This window comes from Mytilus edulis, chromosome 11 (genome assembly GCF_963676685.1).
Source record: "Mytilus edulis chromosome 11, xbMytEdul2.2, whole genome shotgun sequence".
Taxonomy (NCBI): Eukaryota; Metazoa; Mollusca; class Bivalvia; order Mytilida; family Mytilidae; genus Mytilus; species Mytilus edulis.
This window is the reverse complement of record NC_092354.1, coordinates 79,887,586-79,911,406: the sequence shown is the minus strand read 5'-3', so window position 1 is coordinate 79,911,406 and position 23,821 is coordinate 79,887,586. Positions and strand designations below refer to the sequence as shown.

Here is a 23,821-nt window from a genome sequence, read left to right as displayed (position 1 = left end):
GTGACTCGACGACACTCTTTCCAATCTATTTTAGATGGAGGACGATATTTTGGTCCTTTTTTCAAAAAGTTTTTAAACACTATGTCCTGGACGATATTGAGGTCCCCTGTAATAACATGGCCATATATAACATATCTAATCTTCGACGATTCACAGTTTCAAGTTAAGTGAATATTACTATATATATTCACGTCTGATGTAACCGACGTATAATTAAAAATTAAACTTCTGCTGGGTTTTTGTGTGTGTATGGAATTATAGGTGGTCTAAATTATCAAAATAGGGAGGTATAAAGCTTTGAACGGTAGAGTCATTAAATATACTAGATAAGTTGATAAAATCAATACCTCTGCTAATATATTTAATTTTCAAAAAATGACCTTCAGGTTTGTCGATACGCGGTAACAGCCTATGGTGGCAAAAAGCTGTAATTATACGAGAATATTCATACAGTGGGCTAAAGAATGAGATGGTGTCACACTCTTTGAAAATATCGTGTAATTTACTTATGGGTATTTGACTAAGTTTAAGTGGCCGTAACCATCAGCATTTCTATTTTCTTCTAACTAACTTATGTTATTCTTAGGATTTTCTTTTTACCCTTTTTATCAATCTTATCAGTGCATAGCACCTAATTTTCAGACATGTTAAAGGCTTTGACTTTAGATTAGAAATGATATACATGAGCCTATCCATGTCAACATTTCATGATAAGTTTACATTGGATTAAGCATTCGTATTTATTTTCCTAACAAACTGATGTTATTCAAAGGATTTTCTTTTCTACTTTTTTATCATTCTAATAAGTTCATAGCACCTAAGTTTCAAACATGTTAAAGGCTTTGACTTCATATTTGAAATGATATACATGAGCCTATCCATGTCAACATATCGTGATAAGTTTACATTCGGTTACATACATTTATTTTAAAAAAAGAAGAATGAACAAATCTATAGTTTGCCTTCTATCGATTGTGTCATTCTTCCTTTTTTGTCGAATCTTTTTGACATTAATCTCTTCATATGTTTAGGAAAAACATAAACTTGACTTTTAAAAGGTTGAATATGATTGTTCCGTAACATAAAAGTGCAATATTTTGAGACTCTGTTTGTATTTTGCAGAAAAGGTGTCCTTTTGTTCAACATAATTATTAATAGTTATCAAAGGTATCAGGATTATACTTTAGTACGCCAGACGCGCGTTTCGTCTACATAAGACTCGTCAGTGACGCCCATATCAAAATATCTATAAAGTCAAGCAAGTAAAAAGTTGAAGAGCATTGAGGATCCAACATTCCCCAAAAGTTGTGTCAAATACGGCTAAGGTAATCTATGCCTAGGATAATAAAATCCTTAGTTTTTCTAAAAATTCAAAGTTTTGTCAACAGTAAAATTTATAAAAATGACCAAATTATTGATATTCGTGTGAACACCAAAGTGTTGACTACTGGGCTGGTGAAACCCTCGGGGAAGATACGTCCACCAGCAGTGGCATCGACCCAGTGGTGTTAATAGTTACCAAAGGTACCGTGATTATAATGTAGTACGCCAGACGCGCGTTTCGTCTACATAAGACTCAACAGTGATGCTCATATCACAATATTTATAAAGTCAAACAAGTACAAAGTTGAAGAGCATAGAGGATCCAAAATCCAATACTTACAACATTGTCAGGAGCATTAATATAAGCTTTGTGTCTGATCAACAGATCTGTGACCTCAACTTCCCCCAGTTTCACTGCTTTATGAAGAGGAGTAGCTCCCTGAAATTCATTAAAGTGAAAATTATAAAATCTGAATATAAAAATAAAAAAACACATCTTAGCCACAGTCTTAGCTTCCATATTTGGCATGGCAAAAGATTCCGTCCACTTTGTGTAGTAGTCAGACACTACCGAGACATGTTTGTTACTACTCTCTGTCTCGAGCAACTCCCCAAGGATATCTGTAGCTATCCTTTCCATTGGCCCTTTAGCTCCAACTAAAGCCATTGGAGCTCTTTTGGACTTTTGTGCATTTTTTCGCTTAGAATATTTGTCACAACAGGAACGTTTATTATCATGTGAAAATTGTAAAACCTGTTTGTGTTCTGATAACGGAATAATAGCCCGCATTTTAACAATTTTGGTTGCCTTCTATTATATATTATATAAGATCAAAGTAGTGTCCGTAAATTAAAAAAAATACATAGTTTATTTTAAATTTTAAATACTTTTTATGTAAGGAATACATCTTCTGCCTCGATTTTTATACAAATGAATAGAAGGTTTACTTAAAATACTTTTAATGGTCTACATACATATACCCTTTCATTTTAAGAAAACTGCTGTTTTATAACAATCATTGAATTATCATAAATATGAAAGCGAGTATAATTTTGCAGAATGCTAAAGTTAAATTGTGTTCCTGTTGTATAATTGTTTTTACTTAGTTTGTATTTTGTTAAAAAAATGCATTGGAATAATAATTGTACAAAACGACTTGGGATATTTCATTATATACATACAATTTAGAACATACTTTTACAAGTAATGTCCGTCACCAGTACTCACATTGTTCTATACAAACTAGAAAATAAAACGTGCCTCATTGTTTTTTTTCACTATCCTCTACGGGTTATACAAATTTCAAGAATAATTGTCTCATATGCAGACTTTGGCAACAACACGGAATAAAATATACACGAAAACACAAGTTTTTTTTTTTTCAATTCAGTAAAACTGGTATCAACGAAAATGAATGAATCCAAAGTATTACAATTCTAGAATCCTTTTTGCTATTTGTATTTTATATAACTTTATTTCAAATTCAGAATTTATACTTGTATATTGTTGAGGATACAGTATTATAATTTTAGTATTATCTTTACACATTTAAAAAAAGAGCACAGTGAAACAATGATGATATAAATTATCAGAAATATTGGTAAATGCATTGGAAATCTAACCTTGTTATTTGAGACTGACACATTTGCACCTAGACGAATCAAACTTTTCACCATCATGACCATGTTCCCTTGGTTATAGTATGAGTTGATTCCTTTATGCAGAGGCGTATTACCCTAAGGAAATATAATAATTACTACTGTACAATCATACTTACACACGTAGAAAACATTCTAACTAAAGCTATTAACGTAGATTTTTTACACTTTATTAAAGGGAAATTCCGCGATTTTTTACTTATCATCTAATTATGTTCATCTTAACATAAAAAACACATTTGCAAAGTTTTAAATTTATATTCCTTCTAATAACGGAGAAAATCAAGTATTTGTAACTTTTTTGGTTGAATTCTCGAGTGGGTCGTGACGTTTTAGCCCGATTTGTTGAACTCTGGGAAAAAATAAAATCTGTTTAACTCTTACAGCTTATCGACAATATACGACGATATTAACACATCTTGTAAACATCCATACAAAGTTAGCCATCATTTGACCACCACATGCATACCAATCATTTTTTTGTTGTTGACGTTGGTCGGAATTCGAAAACGGGTTGTCCATACAATAGTTTGATGTGTCAATCATGTTTTGAATGTGAGATATGTCTTTGTAAAAGTCGTCGGTTTAAATTTAATAGGCTTAACTATCAGTGTCGGTAAACAATTGTCGAACTTTGTTCCCGTTGGTTTACGCACAAAGTCCAAATGAATGTCGTACATTTAAAATCTTTGAAACGGTTGCTTATCAGTAGTCATTAATATTATATTCACCCGTTAACGTGTGTTTTCCATGGTATTTTCAAACATTGAGTTGTTTATCAGTTTAACGGAATACTTTTCAGATACGATGCTGGCTATGATTATAAGGTTAGTGTTCAGGTCAATGAAAATGTTAAGCCAAATTGATTGTTAAAGATTTGACACACGATGCACTTTGGTTAATACCAACCATTGGAAACAACACTGTTTCAAATTTCAAAAAAAAAAATAGTAAACACATGTAGTACATGAACATAGTCAGCCACTATAATGTGTTTATTATTAAGTCGGTCAGCAGATACACTGGTATTAAAGAGATAATCGTAACTGCAATTACGATTATCCCAATATGGCGACGGTAGATATAGGTAAAATCTTTATACTCATTTTTCTTAAATGTAGCATGTTTTTGTCAATAGTTACTCAGCTGCAAGGTTTATCTATACCATTTCATCATATTTGAATCGTAACGGTGCACTGGAATTGTCTAAGCGCTTTGAAAATAGCCGTTGAAAAATTCGGGATGATAATCGTAACTCGGAAAAAAGATAATCGTAATTATGGTATTTAAAAATAAAAAAGATAATCGTAACTGGAAACTGTTTTATTGATATTGACACTAAAAACGTATATCTGATAGCATATTATGAAATTATGGCGATGAATTATTTACGAAACGTCCCAACATCTTATGACATTTCTTTTTATGCATATATAATTAATTGTTCTTATGAAAACAGCAACATACTAGTATATTATAAAATTGGAAGGGTGAACAAGCTTCAAGAAATTTGGAAATGGGAAAACACGAACTTTGTTAATATACAGAAATTTATTGAACTAGGTATGCCACAAAATATGTGAATGAGCGATGGAAATTATGATACATGATAATAATTGTCAGGCGACACGCATGTGTCATCTTACATCAGATTTCTGATTAAGACAGTAAACAACAAATAATTTATCCTGAAGTAAATACTAAATATAGTTAATATTGTTTAAATTATTTTATTGTAGGTGGTTATATGTGCTATTTCTGCCCCCGGGAAGCCACTGCTGATTTAATTCTAGAACATACCCTATTATGCCATAACGAAGTACAAATGTAGGAAAGACATTTAGTATTCGTCAAAAACCGTTTGACGAGAAATTAGTGGCTACAGTTTTCATGTCACTTCGATCATTTTTCATGGATGATATCACAACTTAAAAGTTATGATGAACGAGGGATAACTTTGAAAAGTGTTTTACAGTGTCATTTCTTTTATAGCTGACTATGCGGTATGGGCTTTGTTCATTGTTGAAGACCGTACGATGACCTATATTTGTTAATTTCTGAGTCATGTTGGTCTCTTGTGGAAAGTTGTCTCATTGGCAAACATACCACATCTTCTTGTTACAAGCCCAACCAAAAAAATATAAACAAGTCTAAAATGAAAACTACGTTCAAGCCTATGATTGCGTTGGATAAAAACCGCAATTTTTATACGTGTGCATGTAAAACAAATTTCTTTGTAGAAGGGTCTAAAAACAACACAAACAACATTTTCCAAAAGACCAAAAAAGTGAAAAAGTATATTTAAACAAAACGCATTTCACTAACAGGTCGAACAACTGATGTTCTTTAACCCTGCTGACTGCCATTTGCGATTGCCAAATATAATTGATCCAAAGATGTAACAAAATGGATCTTAATTTAAATTTAATACTAAACAGAAAAAAAAATTTAACTCGTGGCCACGATGTTATGCCACAAACATACGGTGTCAATATTTTTTTAGGACACCAGATGCAGATTTCGACAATAAATGTCTCTTCAGTGATGTTAGGGATCGAAACGGCATTTGGAAGGCCATATAAAAAGCACCCCGATTTTTAGAAAAGTACCCTCATTTGTAGATAAACTCTTGAATTTTAAGAGTCAATATAGGATGAACGGATCATATAAACCGGAGGGAAAATATGATACAAGCCCCAACAAAAAAATATAAACAAGTCTAAATTGAAAACTACGTTCAAACCTATGATTGCGTTGGATAAAAACCGCAATTTTTATACATGTGCATGTAAAACAAATTTCGTTGTAGAAGGGTCTAAAAACAGCACAAACAACATTTTCCAAAAGACCAAAAAAGTGAAAAAGTATATTTTAACAAATCGCATTTGACTAACAGGTCGAACAACTGATGTTCTTTAACCCTGCTGACTGCCATTGGCGATTGCCAAATATCATTGATCACAAGATGTAACAAAATGGATCTTAATATAAATTTAATACTAAACAGAAAAAAAAATTGTTAACTCGTGGCCATGATGTTATGCCACAAACATACGGTGTCAATATTTTTTTAGTACACCAGATCCGGATTTCGACAATAAATGTCTCTTCAGTGATGTTAGGGATCGAAACGGTATTTTGAAGGCCATATTAAAAAGTACCCTCATTTTCAGAAAAAGTACCCTTATTTTTAGATAAACTCTTGAATTTTAAGAGTCAATATAGGATGAACGGATCATATAAACCGGAGGGAAAATATGATACAAGCCCAACAAAAAAATATAAACAAGTCTAAATTGAAAACTACGTTCAAACCTATGATTGCGTTGGATAAAAACCGCAATTTTTATACGTGTATATGTAAAACAAATTTTGTTGTAGAAGGGTCTAAAAACAGCAAAAACAACATTTTCCAAAAGACCAAAAAAGTGAAAAAGTATATTTAAACAAAACGCATTTCACTAACAGGTAAAACAACTGATGTTCTTTAATCCTGCTGACTGCCATTGGCGATTGCCAAACATAATTGATCACAAGATGTAACAAAATGGATCTTAATATAAATTTGATACTAAACAGAAACAAAAAAATTTAACTCGTGGCTACGATGTTATGCCACAAACATACGGTGTCAATATGTTAGTACACCAGATCCGGATTTCGACAATAAATGTCTCTTCAGTGATGTTAGGGATCGAAACGGCATTTGGAAGGCCATATAAAAAGCACCCCGATTTTTAGAAAAGTACCCTCATTTGTAGATAAACTCTTGAATTTTAAGAGTCAATATAGGATGAACGGATCATATAAACCGGAGGGAAAATATGATACAAGCCCCAACAAAAAAATATAAACAAGTCTAAATTGAAAACTACGTTCAAACCTATGATTGCGTTTGATAAAAACCGCAATTTTTATACGTGTGCATGTAAAACAAATTTCGTTGTAGAAGGGTCTAAAAACAGCACAAACAAAATTTTCCAAAAGACCAAAAAAGTGAAAAAGTATATTTTAACAAAACGCATTTGACTAACAGGTCGAACAACTGATGTTCTTTAACCCTGCTGACTGCCATTGGCGATTGCCAAACCTATTTGATCACAAGTTGTACAAAATGGATCTTAATATAAATTTAATACTAAACAGAAAGAAAAAAAAATTAACTCGTGGCCACGATGTTATGCCACAAACATACGGTGTCAATATTTTTTTAGTACACCAGATCCGGATTTCGACAATAAATGTCTCTTCAGTGATGTTAGGGATCGAAACGGTATTTGGAAGGCCATATAAAAAGTACCCTCATTTTTAGAAAAAGTACCCTCATTTTTTAGAAAAAGTACCCTCCTTTTTAGATAAACTCTTGAATTTCAAGAGTCAATATAGGATGAACGGATCATATAAACCGGAGGAAAAATATGTTACAAGCCCAAACAAAAAAATATAAACAAGTCTAAAATGAAAACTACGTTCAAGCCTATGATTGCGTTGGATAAAAACCGCAATTTTTATACGTGTGCATGTAAAACAAATTTCGTTGTAGAAGGGTCTAAAAACAACACAAACAACATTTTCCAAAAGACCAAAAAAGTGAAAAAGTATATTTAAACAAAACGCATTTCACTAACAGGTCGAACAACTGATGTTCTTTAACCCTGCTGACTGCCATTTGCGATTGCCAAATATAATTGATCCAAAGATGTAACAAAATGGATCTTAATATAAATTTAATACTAAACAGAAACAAAATAATTTAACTCGTGGCCACGATGTTATGCCACAAACATACGGTGTCAAAATTTTTTTAAGTACACAATATCCGGATTTCGACAATTAATGTCTCTTCAGTGATGTTAGATATCGAAACGGTATTTGGAAGGCCATATGAAAAGTACCCTCATTTTTAGAAAAGTACCCTCATTTTTTCATGTTCTAGATAAACATTTGAATTTTAAGAGTCAATATAGGATGAACGGATCATATAAACCGGAGGGAAAATATGATACAAGCCCAAACAAAAAAATATGAACAAGTCTAAATTGAAAACTACGTTCAAACCTATGATTGCGTTGGATAAAAACCGCAATTTTTATACGTGTGCATGTTAAACAAATTTCGTTGTAGAAGGGTCTAAAAACAGCACAAACAACATTTTCCAAAAGACCGAAAAAGTGAAAAAGAATATTTAAACAAAACGCATTTGACTGCCATTGGCGTTTGCCAAATATAATATATATAAATGGTTGTCATTGATTCATGTGTTTCATATTTGTTTTTCATAAATTGTTTTGTTATTAACGAGGTGGCCTTCTATTGCCGTGAATACAATTTATTGACAGCAAAACGATATTGTACGGCTGCCAATGATTGCTTACAACCCCTTTATTTAAGCTCTTTGTCTCATTGACGACCACACAACATCTCCTGCCTTTATTTTGTAGAAGCATCGGCGCCGTCGTCATTTAGATCGTCATGATGCTCGTTTGAGTTTTTTTACACGTCATTATGGATTCATTCATAGCATAATATGCGGTAAAGGTTTCGCTCTTCTTATTTTTTTTTTCAGGAAAAAGATATCTTTCAATACGCTTCCTTTTTGTATAATTCACTACGATTCTACATCGATACTAGGAACACGGCAATCTGGGTTTTTCAGTTTTTAAAACTGTTTTGTCCTCATAATTTGTAAATCTCCACGAATGGTTATAAACTGGTAAAGGAGTTAATCTTTTACAGATCGCTTCTGCTTTTTTATATAATTTTTGTATTACTTACATTATTATCAGTAGCATTGACTTCAGCGTTATTTCTAATCAAAACATCTATGACTTCCACCTGTCCATGTGCTGCTGCCTTGTGAAGAGGGGTTGATCCCTTTATTGAAAAAAAACATACTATAGCAGTGAATAATGGTACATTACATTAAACACTATATCAATCGCTATTTTTTTCATTTGGAATTAAATAGCCCATAAACAATCAAATCCCATAACTTTAAGTTGCAGATTTCCTTTACTTTCTTTCCAAAAATGTTGAAAAAATTGTTTTAAAATGACACACTTCTGATCGAAAAATATGCATGCAGCTATCAAAAAAGAAAGGAAATATTGTTTCTGTTAATTGAAAGGCGGATAGAAAAGTTACCCTTCGCATCTTGTATAATGGGATATAAATATAATGGTTCACGTTGCTTCGTATCCCATTTTCATGGGTAGTGACCTTGTCAAATCCAGGATCGTTTGGTTGAAGTGTTTCTCATAGTTTGGATAATTTTGACATGACGGTGTTAAGTGATTATTTGTATGACAATCAATGGCAAAATGTAAACATTGGGGTATTTTGTAAAAGAAACTTCTGACCATAAATTCAAGCTGGTAAGTATCTTAGTATATAGGTAATATGTTAGTACATCAACATTTGCATCATATAGATTATAATTCAACACAGAATAATGCTTGCGTATGTCAAAATTTAAAAGTTGCTGTTTGGACTCTCATGCATAAAAAGCATCAATTGAGTTTGGCTTTTAACTGGCTTTCAGTAAATGCGAGTAATTTCAAATCGCTCTTTCGTGATAATTTGACCTGTAGATATAACTTGTAATGTTTCTTTTTTGTTACGTTATGTTTACTTATGGAACGCCTTAACTGTTTAATAGTGTAACTATTTTAGGTGTTTTGTCGGTTTGTCTTTTCATCCTGTCATTCCGTCTTTATTGTATGTGTAACTTCAATTATTTCCCGACATTGCATATCTGTGTTATGTCAATTTAATTGTGTGTTTGGTCAAACACAATTATTTGATATGCCATTGCTACGGGTTTTTTTTTTGTGCAATATGTATTACATTGAGATGTATCTGCTGTATTATTTGGGGATACCTCTTTACGTTAAGAATAACCATCTTTGGTTTATTTCACGTTACTCTATGTTGTGTATATCCTTCCTTTAAATAATTTCGTAAATAGTAGCGTCCTATCTCAAATGTTAGGTAAATGTTCTTTACTTTTTGTTATGATACATCTTTGTTTTGTGAAAACCTCATTATAATCTATTGGCTGTATGTTGTATTAATACATATATAATTTAATTTTGGATGTAACGCATCTGTTGATTAAGCTAAGTCCTCCATGCGTCGCTAGCGCTACTGACATGATATATTTTTCTACAAACTTGAGTCAGTTTATTTTCTCTTTATACATCAGAAATTATAAACATCTAAATGATAAAGTTGTAAATCGGTGAGGAAAACCTGACCTTCTATAGACTTTGTCATTCTTCTTTTTTTGCGTATTATTTACCTTAACCTCTTCATATGTTTAGGAAACACATAAACTTGGCTTTATATGATTGAATATGGTTGTTTCGTTACATACATGTGCAATATTTTGAGACTTTGTTGGTATTTTACCGAAAATGTGTCCTTCTTTTCTTCATAATTAATAGCTTACAACTTTGTCAGAAGCAATAATATAAAGAAAAAACGACAAAACACATTAAATATATATACTATAAACTATTACGGCGTTCCATTAATTAACGTAAAATAACCCAAAATTACAAATTATATCAACCATGCCAACAGGTCAACTTATCACGAAAGTGCGATTTGAGAGTATTCTCAGTTACTGAATGCTAATAAAAAGCCAAAATAAATTAGAATAAAAAAAACATGCATCCGAGACTGAAATTAACTTAAACACATTATGTTTATACATGTTATAATTTACTCAATAGGAATAGCGTTTCACGTAACATTCTAAGTGTTTTCTTTATTGTAAACATTTTTCATCACAGAATTACCATTAATTGTAAATTAATGTATGATATTGAACTTATTATTATATCATGTATATGTTGAGATGGATAGGCTGAAGTATTTAATTTTAAATCTGGAGTCGACGCCTTTAACATCTCTATGCTATGTATTTATCAGAATGTTAAAAATGTTGAAAAAAGAAAATTCTAAGAATAACATTAGTTAGTTAGAAGCAGAAAAATATCAATGCTGATGGTTGCAAACACTACACATCGGTCAGTTTCCAAAATTTTCTAAACACAATTTTTTTTCTTTGTATGGACAAATTGTTTTTTTTTCAAATATTTATTGCAATGTATCCCTTTGGTTATCTTCTGGACTGTATCAGTTTATAATTATTTAAGGTCAAGAAGGGATAATTTGGATTTAAGAGGTCTGACAACGAAGTTACCCCCGACCCGATGATGTTATTTTTCAAATTAAAAACTAGAGAGTAGAGGCGTTCATTCCTAGATTAGTTTTACCTCATGTTTGCAAAATACCTTCTTCCATTGATCTGATCATTGATAAGATTTTAAAAGATTCCTAGCCTTTTTCATTCCAAAGTTCTATATTTACCAGTTTACATATATGTAATAAAAGATTCAAAACGATGTTGTCATGTTTATCAAAATCTATTTTACGATTGCTGTTCTGGGTCTTAATATTTAATATTCTTTGCCATAGTTTATTATTTAACCTTAAATTGTATATCAAAAATTATATTAATGAAGTCATTATAATATGTCTACGACACAAAATGGTTTTACAAATTCCGAAATGTGTATATTTTTCATGTAAAAGAAAATTCAAAGGGAAGAAAATCACAGCCGATAGTCCAAACTTATTGAATATATGAATGCTCCTTTTATACATTGAAGTCTTTTGAGTTCACAACAATACATATATTTCATGACAAAATCAGTGCACATTTATATATTTTAAAGATATCACATTATCATCAGTGTTTAGATTTTTACTTAATCTTTAAAAGATGAACCAATATTTTTACTACAATCTTATTGAAAGATGAAAAATACTGACCCATTGAACTTGGTTGGTATTTTGTAAAACAAATTGCATTGGAATTATAATTGTACAAAAAGACTTGGGATAGTTCATTTTAGGCATAAAATTTAGACAATACTTTTCCCAGTAATGTCTGTCACCAGCAATTACATTGCCTGATAACAACTAGAAAATAAAACGTGTCTTATAAATTTTGTCGATGCCACTGCTGGTGGACGTTTCGTCCTCGAGGGTATCACCAGCCCAGTAGTCAACATTTATGTGTTGACAAGAATATCAATAATGTGGTCATTTTTATAAATTTCCTCTTTACAAACCTTAGAATTTTACGAAAAACTAAGGATTTTCTTATCCCAGGCATCGTATACCTTAGCCGTATTTGGCACAATTTTTTGAAATTTTGGATCCTCAATGCTTTTCAACTTTGTACTTGTTTGGCTTTATAAACATTTTGATATGAGCGTCACAGATGAGTATTATGTTGACCAAACACGTGTCTGGCGAACTAAATTATAATCCTGGTACCTTTTATAACTATTTCCGCTATCCACTATGGGTTATACAAATTTCAAGAATAATTGTCTCAGATGCAGACCTTAACCACGAAATCAAATATTCAGGAAAATACAAGTTTTACTCAATTTAGCAAAATCGGTATGAACGAAAATAAATGAATACCCAGAACAATAATTTTAGGATCTATGTTTTTCTACTTAAATTACGGCAAAAGAATGCTAGTTTCTGTTTTGATATTTGACATTGAATGTTTTAACCTTTTTTTAAATTTAAGATTTTATATTGTAAATATGTTTTAACACTGGTGAGATAAGTAATGTACACAAATTTAAACGTTTTGGGATAGCTCTTCAAACTTCATATTATTTTAGTCTCTATAAAATTTTCAACAATAAATGTAATCATCATTCCTTTGATGTTTTCATTTACATTTTTGTAATTGCGATTAAAATGATATTAAACTTACACAAATCTAGGATAATTTAATAATTGTACATGCATAATTGTAAAAACAGTGCTTTGTTATACATTTTGTTCATCATTGATCATTTATTGCCCTGAAAATAAAACTACTTGCAAGATAATTCTTTAAACATATATGTCAACATACGTCAATATAATAATACTTGAGGTAGTTCAAAGGTATAACAAAATGACAGAATTGTCATAGACTTTGCCAAAATGAAGATGTTACTAAGCTGTTTAAAAAAAACGATAACAAGTATGGGTCACCGCGCTATGTTTAAGGTACGAGTTCAAATATTCAAAATTGCCACCATTTGCCTAGATTGTTCATGAGACAGAATTTTGAAATAAAATAAGAGAAGATAGGATTAATAAGATATTTTAATTAAGATTTTTTTTACATGTATCTCTTTACATAATTAGAAAATGTAGAAACTTGGCTTTGAATATTTTGAAATGGTCGTTCTGTAACAAAATGTATAATATTTTGAGACTCTCTTGGTATTTTGCAGAAGATGTGTCCTTCTTTTCAGCATCATTAATAACTTACAGCATTGTCAGGAGCATTTACATCAGCTTTGTTTCTGATCAAGAGATCTGTGACTTTGACATTTCCCTGTTTTGCTGCTTCGTGAAGAGGAGTAGCTCCCTGTTATTTATACAAGTGAAAATATTTGTTTTTTATTATTGATAAGAAACACATGATGAGACATATTTACAAAAAGAAGGCAAAACTTAATTAATACAGATATCAAACGGAGCAGATGAAACATACTGATTCAGCGCCTACAACGAAGACTCAATACATTATACATACGAAAGCGTCACATGTTCCGTATGCTTCAACCACTTTGTGAAAGTATAGAAAAACAAACTAAGTCCCGACTTCCGCAGGCATAGTGACAATTGATTTGTTTCACGTGTTAAGTAATTAATGCATCCTTAGCTTTCAACATGTAAGGTATAAGTGGTTCTTGTGAAAATACCACTGCAAAACGTTTCAGACGATTACAATGTGTTTAATGTCTACTTTATATGGTTCATGACTTATATCTCCATACAATTTATTTCAAACTTTCCAGAGAGGAACATGCCTATAAAAAGGTACGGTACTCTTTTAACTAAAATTTTAAAGTGACGGTATGTCACGACGAACAATTTGATAAAAAACATTGTCAGTATTGTATAATGGTTTTTGAGGAAAAACCAAACAATGCATTATTAAGTTTTGCGAACATCACTATTTTAAATACTGAAGCTTTTGCTTTTTTGTCATGGTGTTGTCAGTTTACTTTCCATTTATAAGTTTTACTGTCCCTCTGGTATCTGTTATCCCTCTGTTCAAATCAACGAATTAGACAAAACAACAGTGTGCTTGGAGATGACACTTACAGTTAAAGTGTACGGTCACTCAGAGCAAGCTTTGAAAGCGTATTTTCTTGAACGACGTCATGAACTATTTTTTCGATGTCTTGCCAAAAATAACATGAGAAAAAAAACATAATCAGAACAAAATCAGAATGGGTCCATTGTCAGGATTGTAATTGAAAAAAAACCCAGTAAAGGCCAACACACGAACAATGTTATTGTAGTTTTTAAAAAGTCCTTCTAGAGGTGCCTAGACCAAATAACTAGCCAGGGAGAATGAAACGCATACATGTAAAATACTGCTTTTATCAAATGAAAGCATAATCAGGGCTTTAAAAACTGTCATTTATTCTGAACAATTATAAATTTAACGGACATTGTATACCTGGAATAAGCATGCATCAAACATCTACTTTTTAGTGTTCAATGCGTTCTTAAGAGATTGTGATTTTTTACATGAGTCGCCATGTTTTTACTCATGTTTTGTTTCAAATGCAACACATTTCCGGTCATATCAGTGACATGATGGTTAGTTACTATCAAATCAATTCCTACTTTAATACACTCTCATTTTAATCAGAAATGCGTACTTTATTATAATCCTGGTACCTTTGATAAACTATATATATACCGACCAAATAATGTTAGATAATACATTCTGGAATAATCTAGTGACAAAATAGACGATTTCCATTGAAATCAAAGAACAACACATAAAATCCTGACTGATAGAGTGCCTTTCATAAATGTCAAACAAAGTATGCTTCTGCTACAAACTTATTCATTTCTGTATCTTATATAAAGTAAAATTTGGCAAGAAAAATGGGGATGAGTTATGCGGTAGGTTGTCCTGCTTGGGTACAAAAAATAAAGAAAATAAAGATAAAAATGTGAATACAATACACGGAAGTTAGATTTAATAACTAAGACTGGGTTCCACATTCATTAGTAATATTCACTTCTGTTTTTACACACATAACATCTCTATTTAGCAAGTTTTTTTGGTAAACTCCATTTAAGGAATTATTTTTTCTGTATATGAAGAAATAACAGAAAGACTTTGGTACACACTGAATAACGCGCGTATTGTGTCTATGGGCTCATAACAATATAACGTCAGCCAATCAAAAGAAGCGTTACATCCAAAATTAAATTATACATGTACAATACAATAAATGTCCTTGCCAACGCATACACATGTAGGTCCCTCAAGTAAGGAAGAGCTATAATGCCTAGTTCTACTTTTAGGAACCCATAACATGTATGCATTTTAATAAACAAACCTCATCTAAGATTACATATTGATTCTAATATAGGAAACTTATCATTCACGTAATAAATCAAAATTAATAATATATCATTATTTTTTTTACAGACGATTTTAAAATTAAATTGCATTATGGTGTAATGTGTTAGGTTTATCGTGTATTGACACACGGTGTATGGTGTAATGGTGTATAGTGAATGATGTAATTGTGTATGGTGTTATTTGGAAGTTATTGAGAACTTTACACCATCCAATGACTGTATAAACATTTCGAAAAAAGTGCACAGTTAAAAAAGACGATCTGAATTTAATTTATCAGAAATATCTTTAAATGCATTGGAAATCTAACCTCGGTATTTCTGACTGACACATTTGCACCTAGACGTATCAAACATGGGACACTGTTCTTATGTATCCCGTCATACTTTGAACCACACAATTATTTTATTTATTATTATTACTTCTACTGTTAAGTCTGTTTTTTGTTATATCTACTTTACGTGACTCTGTATTTATGTATGCCGTCAATCGAACGACAAAATTATTTTTATGTCTACCTGTGCGAATTTCAAACGCGCAATTTTACACCAGTACTGAGACCTTCAATCCTTTACGGGTAGACTTTACATAGATAAATTAAATCGTATAAGAAAAGCAATATGAGTATGTTAAATTTGATGTATGCCTTTGTGTGCTTCTTAGTTACATCTGTTGTTTTTACAGTGATACTAAGATGATAACACAATATTGACTGCTGTACCCCTATTTTTGACATTTTTACTCTTTGAGCATGTTGAGTATGTTTGTTTGTTCATGCATCGTTGACAATGTAATGGAATTTGATGCGACTGTCATATAAGTGAGAGGTTTAGCTAGCTATAAAACCAGGTTCAATCCACCATTTTCTACATTAGAAAATGCCTGTACCAAGTCAGGAATATGACAGTTGTTATCCATTCGTTTGATGTGTTTGGACTTTTGATTTTGCCTTTTGATTTTGGATTTTCCTTTTTGAATTTTCCTCGGAGTTCAGTATTTTTGTGTTTTTACTTTTTTCCACCATCACAAACATGTTCCCCGTGTTACCGTACGTGTTGAATGCTAAATGCAGAGGCGTATTACCCTACGGAAATACAATAATAGCTATAATTTTACTTCAACACGTAGAAGACATCCCAACTGAAGCTATTGATGGAGATCTTTTCATTCTATAAACGCTTTAATTAACAACAAATGTTGCACATTGCAAATTTAACATAACATCAGATTGAAATGATGCACACAACAGTAATTGTTCATGTGTTTGATATATGGACGTGCAACATGTTAAAGGCTTGACTTCAGATTTTTAATTTTATACTTGAGCCTATTCGTTTCAACATAGATAAGTTTATATTGGAATTCTGTTTGATTACATCTATATATTTACAATAATTGGTAATTCTGTTTTTAAAAAATGGTAACAATAAAACAATATATAAAACGAAATAGACTAAGGTAAAAAAAATTACAAACGAAATGTTATTCATATTTGAAAAAGAGGGGTCCATGAACTCGTTTTCAGGTCAATAAGTCTGAATGATAAAAATCAGTCGAAAACTGAATCTTTTCCCGATAAGGTATAGTTTGACGTAGCGAAAATAGCAAGTTACGTAAGCAACGTCATTACCTCCCCTGTAATTGTATCGTATGCCCTAAAAGGGTACATCTCGTTTCTCTATTTTAAAATATATCAGTTTTTAGTATGACTATTAATTTCCACTTCTGTTCTGGTACTATGAACAACAAAACTATTAATTTTGTAAAACATATGTTCGTTTTTCTTTTTTACTGTATACCTTACAACAAAATAATTTTCCTTTGTCTGTGTTCCTTATTCTTTTTGGCGGCAAGGTTATTTGTTCAACGTTATGTTGGCCTTTCAGAAATCCTTAAACATCTCACAGCGGTAAACTACTGTTGTCTTTATTTATTTACACCTTATTTTATTGATTTTGCATTTACATTGTGTCATACATCAAATTTATTTGTTCAGTGTATGTTCACTTGTTTTAATATGTCTTTTGATTGAGTTAAGTCATTTCAATTGATAATGTAGGTTCAGTGTGGCATCTGGCTTAAGTCAGGAACCTGCTGTTCAGTAGTGATTGTTTGTTGGTGACTTTCATAACAGTTTCTCGTTTTGATTTTTTATAAAGTTTAGTCCGTTGTTTTTTTTCGTTGAACTGGATTACACTACTCATTGATAGGGCTAGCTTGCTGTTCGAATAGTATAATTATTGACAATATCAAACCATGATCTCCTTTATACTTTGGCTATCTTCGTTCAAACTTTGACCAATAAGTAATTTTTAAAAATGTCAAAGTTGCTGTTTTGCATATTCGAGTTTTATCCATGTGCTTATGTGGATTAGCAGGTAAATGTTGACCGTTTCGTGCAATTTAATTGGCAAAATAAGTGGAGCATGATCCTTCCATACAGTTGTCGATACAAACGGATATAAAACACATGTCATTTGGAGACAAGCATTTGACTTGGTAGAGAAAACTAACGATAAAGTAATAGTATAACCCAAAGTACGTGTATCAGTTTAGTGATGTGTTTGGACTTTTGATTTTGCCTTTTGATTTATGATTTTCCTTTGTGAATTTTCCTCGGAGTTCAGTATTTTTTGTGTTTTTACTTTTTTCCACCATCACAAACATGTTCCCCGTGTTACCGTACGGGTTGAATGCTAAATGCAGAGGCGTATTACCCTACGGAAATACAATAATAGCTATAATTTTACTTCAACACGTAGAAGACATCCCAACTGAAGCTATTGACGGAGATCTTTTCATTCTATAAACGCTTTAATTAACAACAAATGTTGCATATTGCAAATTTAACATAACAACAGATTGAAATGATGCACACAACAGTAATTGTGCATGTGTTTGATCCATGAACGTCTAAATAAAATGACAGATAATCCTAGTGTGAAAAAAATAGAGCAAAACAAAAAATAAAGCTTAATGCTTAGTTTGAACACACTCAGAATATATATTTATAAAGATATCATGAGAAGCAGGTGAAGTTTTCTAATGCCGATGTCATACATTGGCGTATAGACCAGCGTGCACCAAACGTACAGTAAATTGACAAAGTCAGTATACGTTAGTTTCTAGCAAGTGGAACGCTAAGCAATCGTTAGACGCACGATGCATCAGTTTGAAGTACGTCGAAGTACAAAGCTATAAGCTTTGTGAACTCTACAACTCGAGGAATTTGTTATGCAGCTTAAAGATTTTCATCAACCTCAAGCGTGTGTCAACGGACGTCATACATACGCTACAAATGCGTTTAAAACGTTACAGAATAAGTTGAGACACGTTTAGGGCACGTTATATATGCTTCAACATCGAACGACTTCAACTTAAATGCATGTTTGTGTGTTTGTTACGAACCCCCCTTAATAGAACGTCCATGATACGACCGGGACGCGTCTCAAATACGTTAAAAAGACTTTTTTCCTTCGTAGCGTGCATTATATCCACGTTAGACAAATGCCAGGTTTACGCCAACATTCGTTATTTGAACGTTCGATAACCGCTTATGTGTGCTTCTCGCACGCCTAATACACGCGTGAAGCTTGTTGTGAACAAAATACAAATATGATTAAAAGGTTTAATGCATCCAAAATTACAAGCAAATTGGCAGAGTACATGATATTTCAGCACGCACAGCGTACGTCGGAGCGATACGTTGATGTGTGACGCTTGTATTAGACAGCTTCTGTAACGAAAAGTAAACACATGATGTTTCGACGACGACAGCGTTATAAGTTATGCCTGCAGAACCCACTAATTGAAAGAATTTAAAAACAATATAATTGTTTACTTATTTTGTCTGGGTTTTTTCACACATCGTTGTCAACATAATGTAATTTGATATAACTCAGATAAAAGTGAGATATCTAGCTAGCTATCAAACTAGGTTTTATCAAGAAGTAAGTAAATACACTTCTGGTAAACTGTTAGTTCCCGGAGAATGAATCAACCGAGTTATCTGTGCTTCATGAGCGCTACTGACATTTTATTGTATTTATCAAGAACTAATTCAATTAACATCTGGTGAACTGACATGGTTTATTTCCCAACAAATTTTAGTCATTTCATTTTCTCTTGATACATTAGACATTATATTCATATAAATGATTGAAGTTTTTAATCAATTTGGCAAACTTTACCTTCTGTATATTTGGTAATTTTTTATTAATTTTTTTTTTTTGCATTTTTTTTATAAAATAATCTATTGTCTTGTTCAGGAAACTATAAACTTGACTTTGAATATTTGATCGTTTTGTCACATAAATGTGCAATATACAAGCAGAGTCTCAAAAATTTCTTCTTCAACATCATTAATAACTTACATTATTGCCAGGAGCATTAACATCAGCTTTGTTTCTGATCAACAGATCTGCGATTTCGACATTCTCTGCTTCATGAAGAGGAGTATATCCCTGTTATTCATAAAAGTGAAAATAAAAAACATGAAAATGATTTAAGCTCTGCAGATTGCTTACATTATGACATCAGAATGTCAGTGTTTTCTATTAATATTTGACTTTGAATGTTTTGATCTCTTTTAAAAATTTATAAATAATGTTATTCTTAGAATGTTCTGTTTTACATTTTGTCATTCTGATAAGTGCATATCATCTAATTTTAATATATGTTAAAGGCTTGACTTCAGATTCTAAATTTTATACTTGAGCCTATTCGTTTCAACATAGATAAATTTATATTGGAATTCTGTTTGATTACATCTATATATTTACAATTATTGGTAATTCTGTTTTTAAAAAATGGAAACAATAAAACAATATATTAAAAACGAAATAGACTAAGGTAATTTATATTACAAATGGAATGTTATTCATATTGAATAATTGATAAACATAAGGTGTTTTAGTTGATTTCAATCTCTGAAGCATGATTTTTTATAACAAATTGTTTTTTGGCTTTTAACTAGCTTTCAGTAACAGAGAGTACTAGAATGTTCTTCATAATTTGACCTGTTGATATAATTTGTACTGTTTTTGTTTGTATGTTAAATTATTAAGGGCATACGATACAGTTTTGATCCCGTATTTACATTTTGATAAAAACTTCCATATAGATTATTTCTTACCTGATTAAATCACATATGTAATAAAAAATATACCTTCATGTGCTACTTTTTGAGTAAAATGGGGTCGAAATTTTGTATATTTGCTCAAAATTCAGATTTGTGGCCGTATTTTCCTTTTCGAAAGAGAGCCATATTTTTTTTGTTTTACAAGATAAACACAAATTGTTTTTTGTTACATAATTTGTAATTTGTGTATTTTATTAGTATCCTAAAATTTTATGCATTTTTTATTCAAAAATAACTGATATTTATCAAATGTTCATGAATTGAGAAAAAACGACATTTTTTGCTGTATTATTATCAAATTAAAAAAAATCCACTATTTACGTTTTTATGAAAATTGGCACACATAATCTTCTAATGTAATCAAACCAAATGAAATTGTAAAAAAGAGGGGTCCATGAACTCATTTTCAGGTCAATAAGTTTGAATGATAAAAATCAGTCGAAAATTGAATCTTTTCCCGATAAGGCATAGTTTGACGTAGCGAAAATAGCAAGTTACGTAAGCAACGTCATTACCTCCCCTGTAATTGTATCGTATGCCCTTAAGGGGTATATCTCGTTTCTCTATTTTAAAATATACCAGTTTTTAGTATGACTATTAATTTCCACTTCTGTTCTGGTACTATGAACAACAAAACTATTAATTTTGTAAAACATATGTTCGTTTTTCTTTTTTACTGTATACCTAACAACACAATAATTTTCCTTTGTCTGTTTTCTTTTTGGCGGCAAGGTTATTTTTATCAACGTTATGTTGGCCTTTCAGAAATCATTAAACATCTCACAGCGGTAAACTACTGTTGTCTTTATTTATTTACACCTTATTTTATTGATTTTGCATTTACATTGTGTCATACATCAAATTTATTTGTTCAGTGTATGTTCACTTGTTTTAATATGTCTTTTGATTGAGTTAAGTCATTTCAATTGATATTTTAAGTTCAGGGTTGCATCTGGCTTAAGTCAGGAACCTGCTGTTCAGTAGTGATTGTTTGTTGGTGACTTTCATAACAGTTTCTCGTTTTGATTTTTTATAAAGTTTAGTCCGTTGTTTTTATCGTTGAACTGGATTACACTACTAATTGCTAGGGCTAGCTTGCTGTTCGGATAGTATAATTAGTGACAATATCAAACCATGATCTCCTTTGACACAAAACCCCATTTGTTATCTTACTTTGGCTGTCTTCGTTCAAACTTTGACAAATAAGTAATTTTTAAAAATGTCAAAGTTGCTGTTTTGCATATTCGCATTTTATCCATGTGCTTATGTGGATTAGCAGGTGAATGTTGACCGTTTCGTGCAATTTAATTGGCAAAATAAGTGGAGCATGATCCTTCCATACAGTTGTCGATAAAAACGGATATAAAACACATGTCATTTGGAGACAAGCATTTGATTTGGTAGAGAAAACATCCGATAAAGTAATAGTATAACCCAAAGTACGTGTATCAGTTTAGTGATGTGTTTGGACTTTTGATTTTGCCTTTTGATTTTGGATTTTCCTTTTTGAATTTTCCTCGGAGTTCAGTATTTTTGTGTTTTTACTTTTTTCCACCATCACAAACATGTTCCCCGTGTTACCGTACGGGTTGAATGCTAAATGCAGAGGCGTATTACCCTACGGAAATACAATAATAGCTATAATTTTACTTCAACACGTAGAAGACATCCCAACTGAAGCTATTGACGGAGATCTTTTCATTCTATAAACGCTTTAATTAACAACAAATGTTGCACATTGCAAATTTAACATAACATCAGATTGAAATGATGCACACAACAGTAATTGTTCATGTGTTTGATCTATGAACGTCTAAATAAAATGACAGAAAATCCTAGTGTGAAAAAATAGAGCAAAACAAAAAATAAAGCTTAATGCTTAGTTTGAACACACTCAGAATATATATTTATAAAGATATCATGAGAAGCAGGTGAAGTTTTTCTAATGCCGGCGTCACACATTGGCGTATAGACCAGCGTGCACCAAACGTACAGAAAATTGACAAAGTCAGTATTCGTTAGTTTCTAGCAAGTGGAACGCTAAGCAATCGTTAGACGCACGATGCATAAGTTTGAAGTACGTCGAAATACAAAGCTATAAGCTTTGTGAACTCTACAACTTGAGGAATTTGTTATACAGCTTAAAGATTTTCATCAACCTCAAGCGTGTGTCTACGTCTACGGACGTCATACATACGCTACAAGTGCGTTTAAAACGTTACAGAATACGCTTGAGACACGTTTAGGGCACGTTATATATGCTTCAAGATCGTACGACTTTAACTTAAATGTATGTTTGTGTGTTTGTTACGAACACCCCATAATAGAACGTCCATGATACGACCGGGACGCGTCTCAAATACGTTAAAAAGACTTTTTTTCTTCGTAGCGTGCATTCTATCCACGTTAGACAAATGCCAGGTTTACGCCAACATTCGTTATTTGAACGTTCGATAACCGCTTATGTGTGCTTCTCGCACGCCTAATACACGCGTGAAGCTCGTTGTGCACAAAACACAAATATGATTAAAAGATTTTATGCATCCAAAATTACAAGCAAATTGGCAGCGTACATGATATTTCAGCACGCCCAGCGTACGTCGGAGCGATACGTTGATGTGTGACGCTTGTATTAGACAGCTTCTATAACGAAAAGTAAACACATGATGTTTCGACGACGACAGCGTTATAAGTTATGCCTGCAGAACCCACTAATTGAAAGAATTAAAAACAATATAATTGTTTACTTATTTTGTCTGGGTTTTTTTTCATCAACATAATGTAATTTGATATAACTCAGACAAAAGTGAGATATCTAGCTAGCTATAAAACTAGGTTTTATCAAGAAGTAAGTAAATACACTTCTGGTAAACTGTTAGTTCCCGGAGAATGTATCAACCGAGTTATCTGTGCTTCTTTAGCGCTACTGACATTTTATTTTATTTATCAAGAACTAATTCAATTAACATCTGGTGAACTGACATGGTTATCCCAACAAATTTTAGTCATTTCATTTTCTCTTGATACATTAGACATTATATTCAAATAAATGATTGAAGTTTTTAATCAATTTGGCAAACTTTACCTTGTGTATATTTGGTAATTTTTTATTAATTTTTTTTTTGCATTTTTTTTATAAAATAATCTATTTTCTTGCTCAGGAAACTATAACCTTGACTTTGAATATTTGATCGTTTTGTCACATAAATGTGCAATAT

At 31.7% G+C, this 23,821-nt stretch overlaps 1 protein-coding gene and 1 long non-coding RNA gene across 2 annotated transcripts in view; both read right to left on the bottom strand.

The window, feature by feature from the left end:
- The window catches only part of LOC139494638 (putative ankyrin repeat protein RF_0381), a 75,246-nt gene extending 72,192 nt beyond the window's left edge, over nt 1–3,054 (bottom strand). The window contains exons 1-2 of the mRNA XM_071282797.1: nt 2,947–3,054; nt 1,664–1,762 (exon numbers count right to left, since the gene is read on the bottom strand). Of these exons, the coding sequence (XP_071138898.1) occupies nt 1,664–1,762; nt 2,947–3,009 (162 nt within the window). The 5' untranslated portion in view covers nt 3,010–3,054. The remainder of the gene's footprint in view (nt 1–1,663; nt 1,763–2,946) is intronic.
- A 5,708-nt stretch (nt 3,055–8,762) lies between these two features.
- LOC139496372 (uncharacterized) lies at nt 8,763–19,926 on the bottom strand. Its single transcript, XR_011657640.1, has 3 exons — nt 19,837–19,926; nt 13,340–13,438; nt 8,763–8,856 (listed from the first exon to the last, which is right to left on the bottom strand). It is a non-coding gene; the product is annotated as an uncharacterized lncRNA (long non-coding RNA).
- Nucleotides 19,927–23,821: the final 3,895 nt, after the last annotated feature.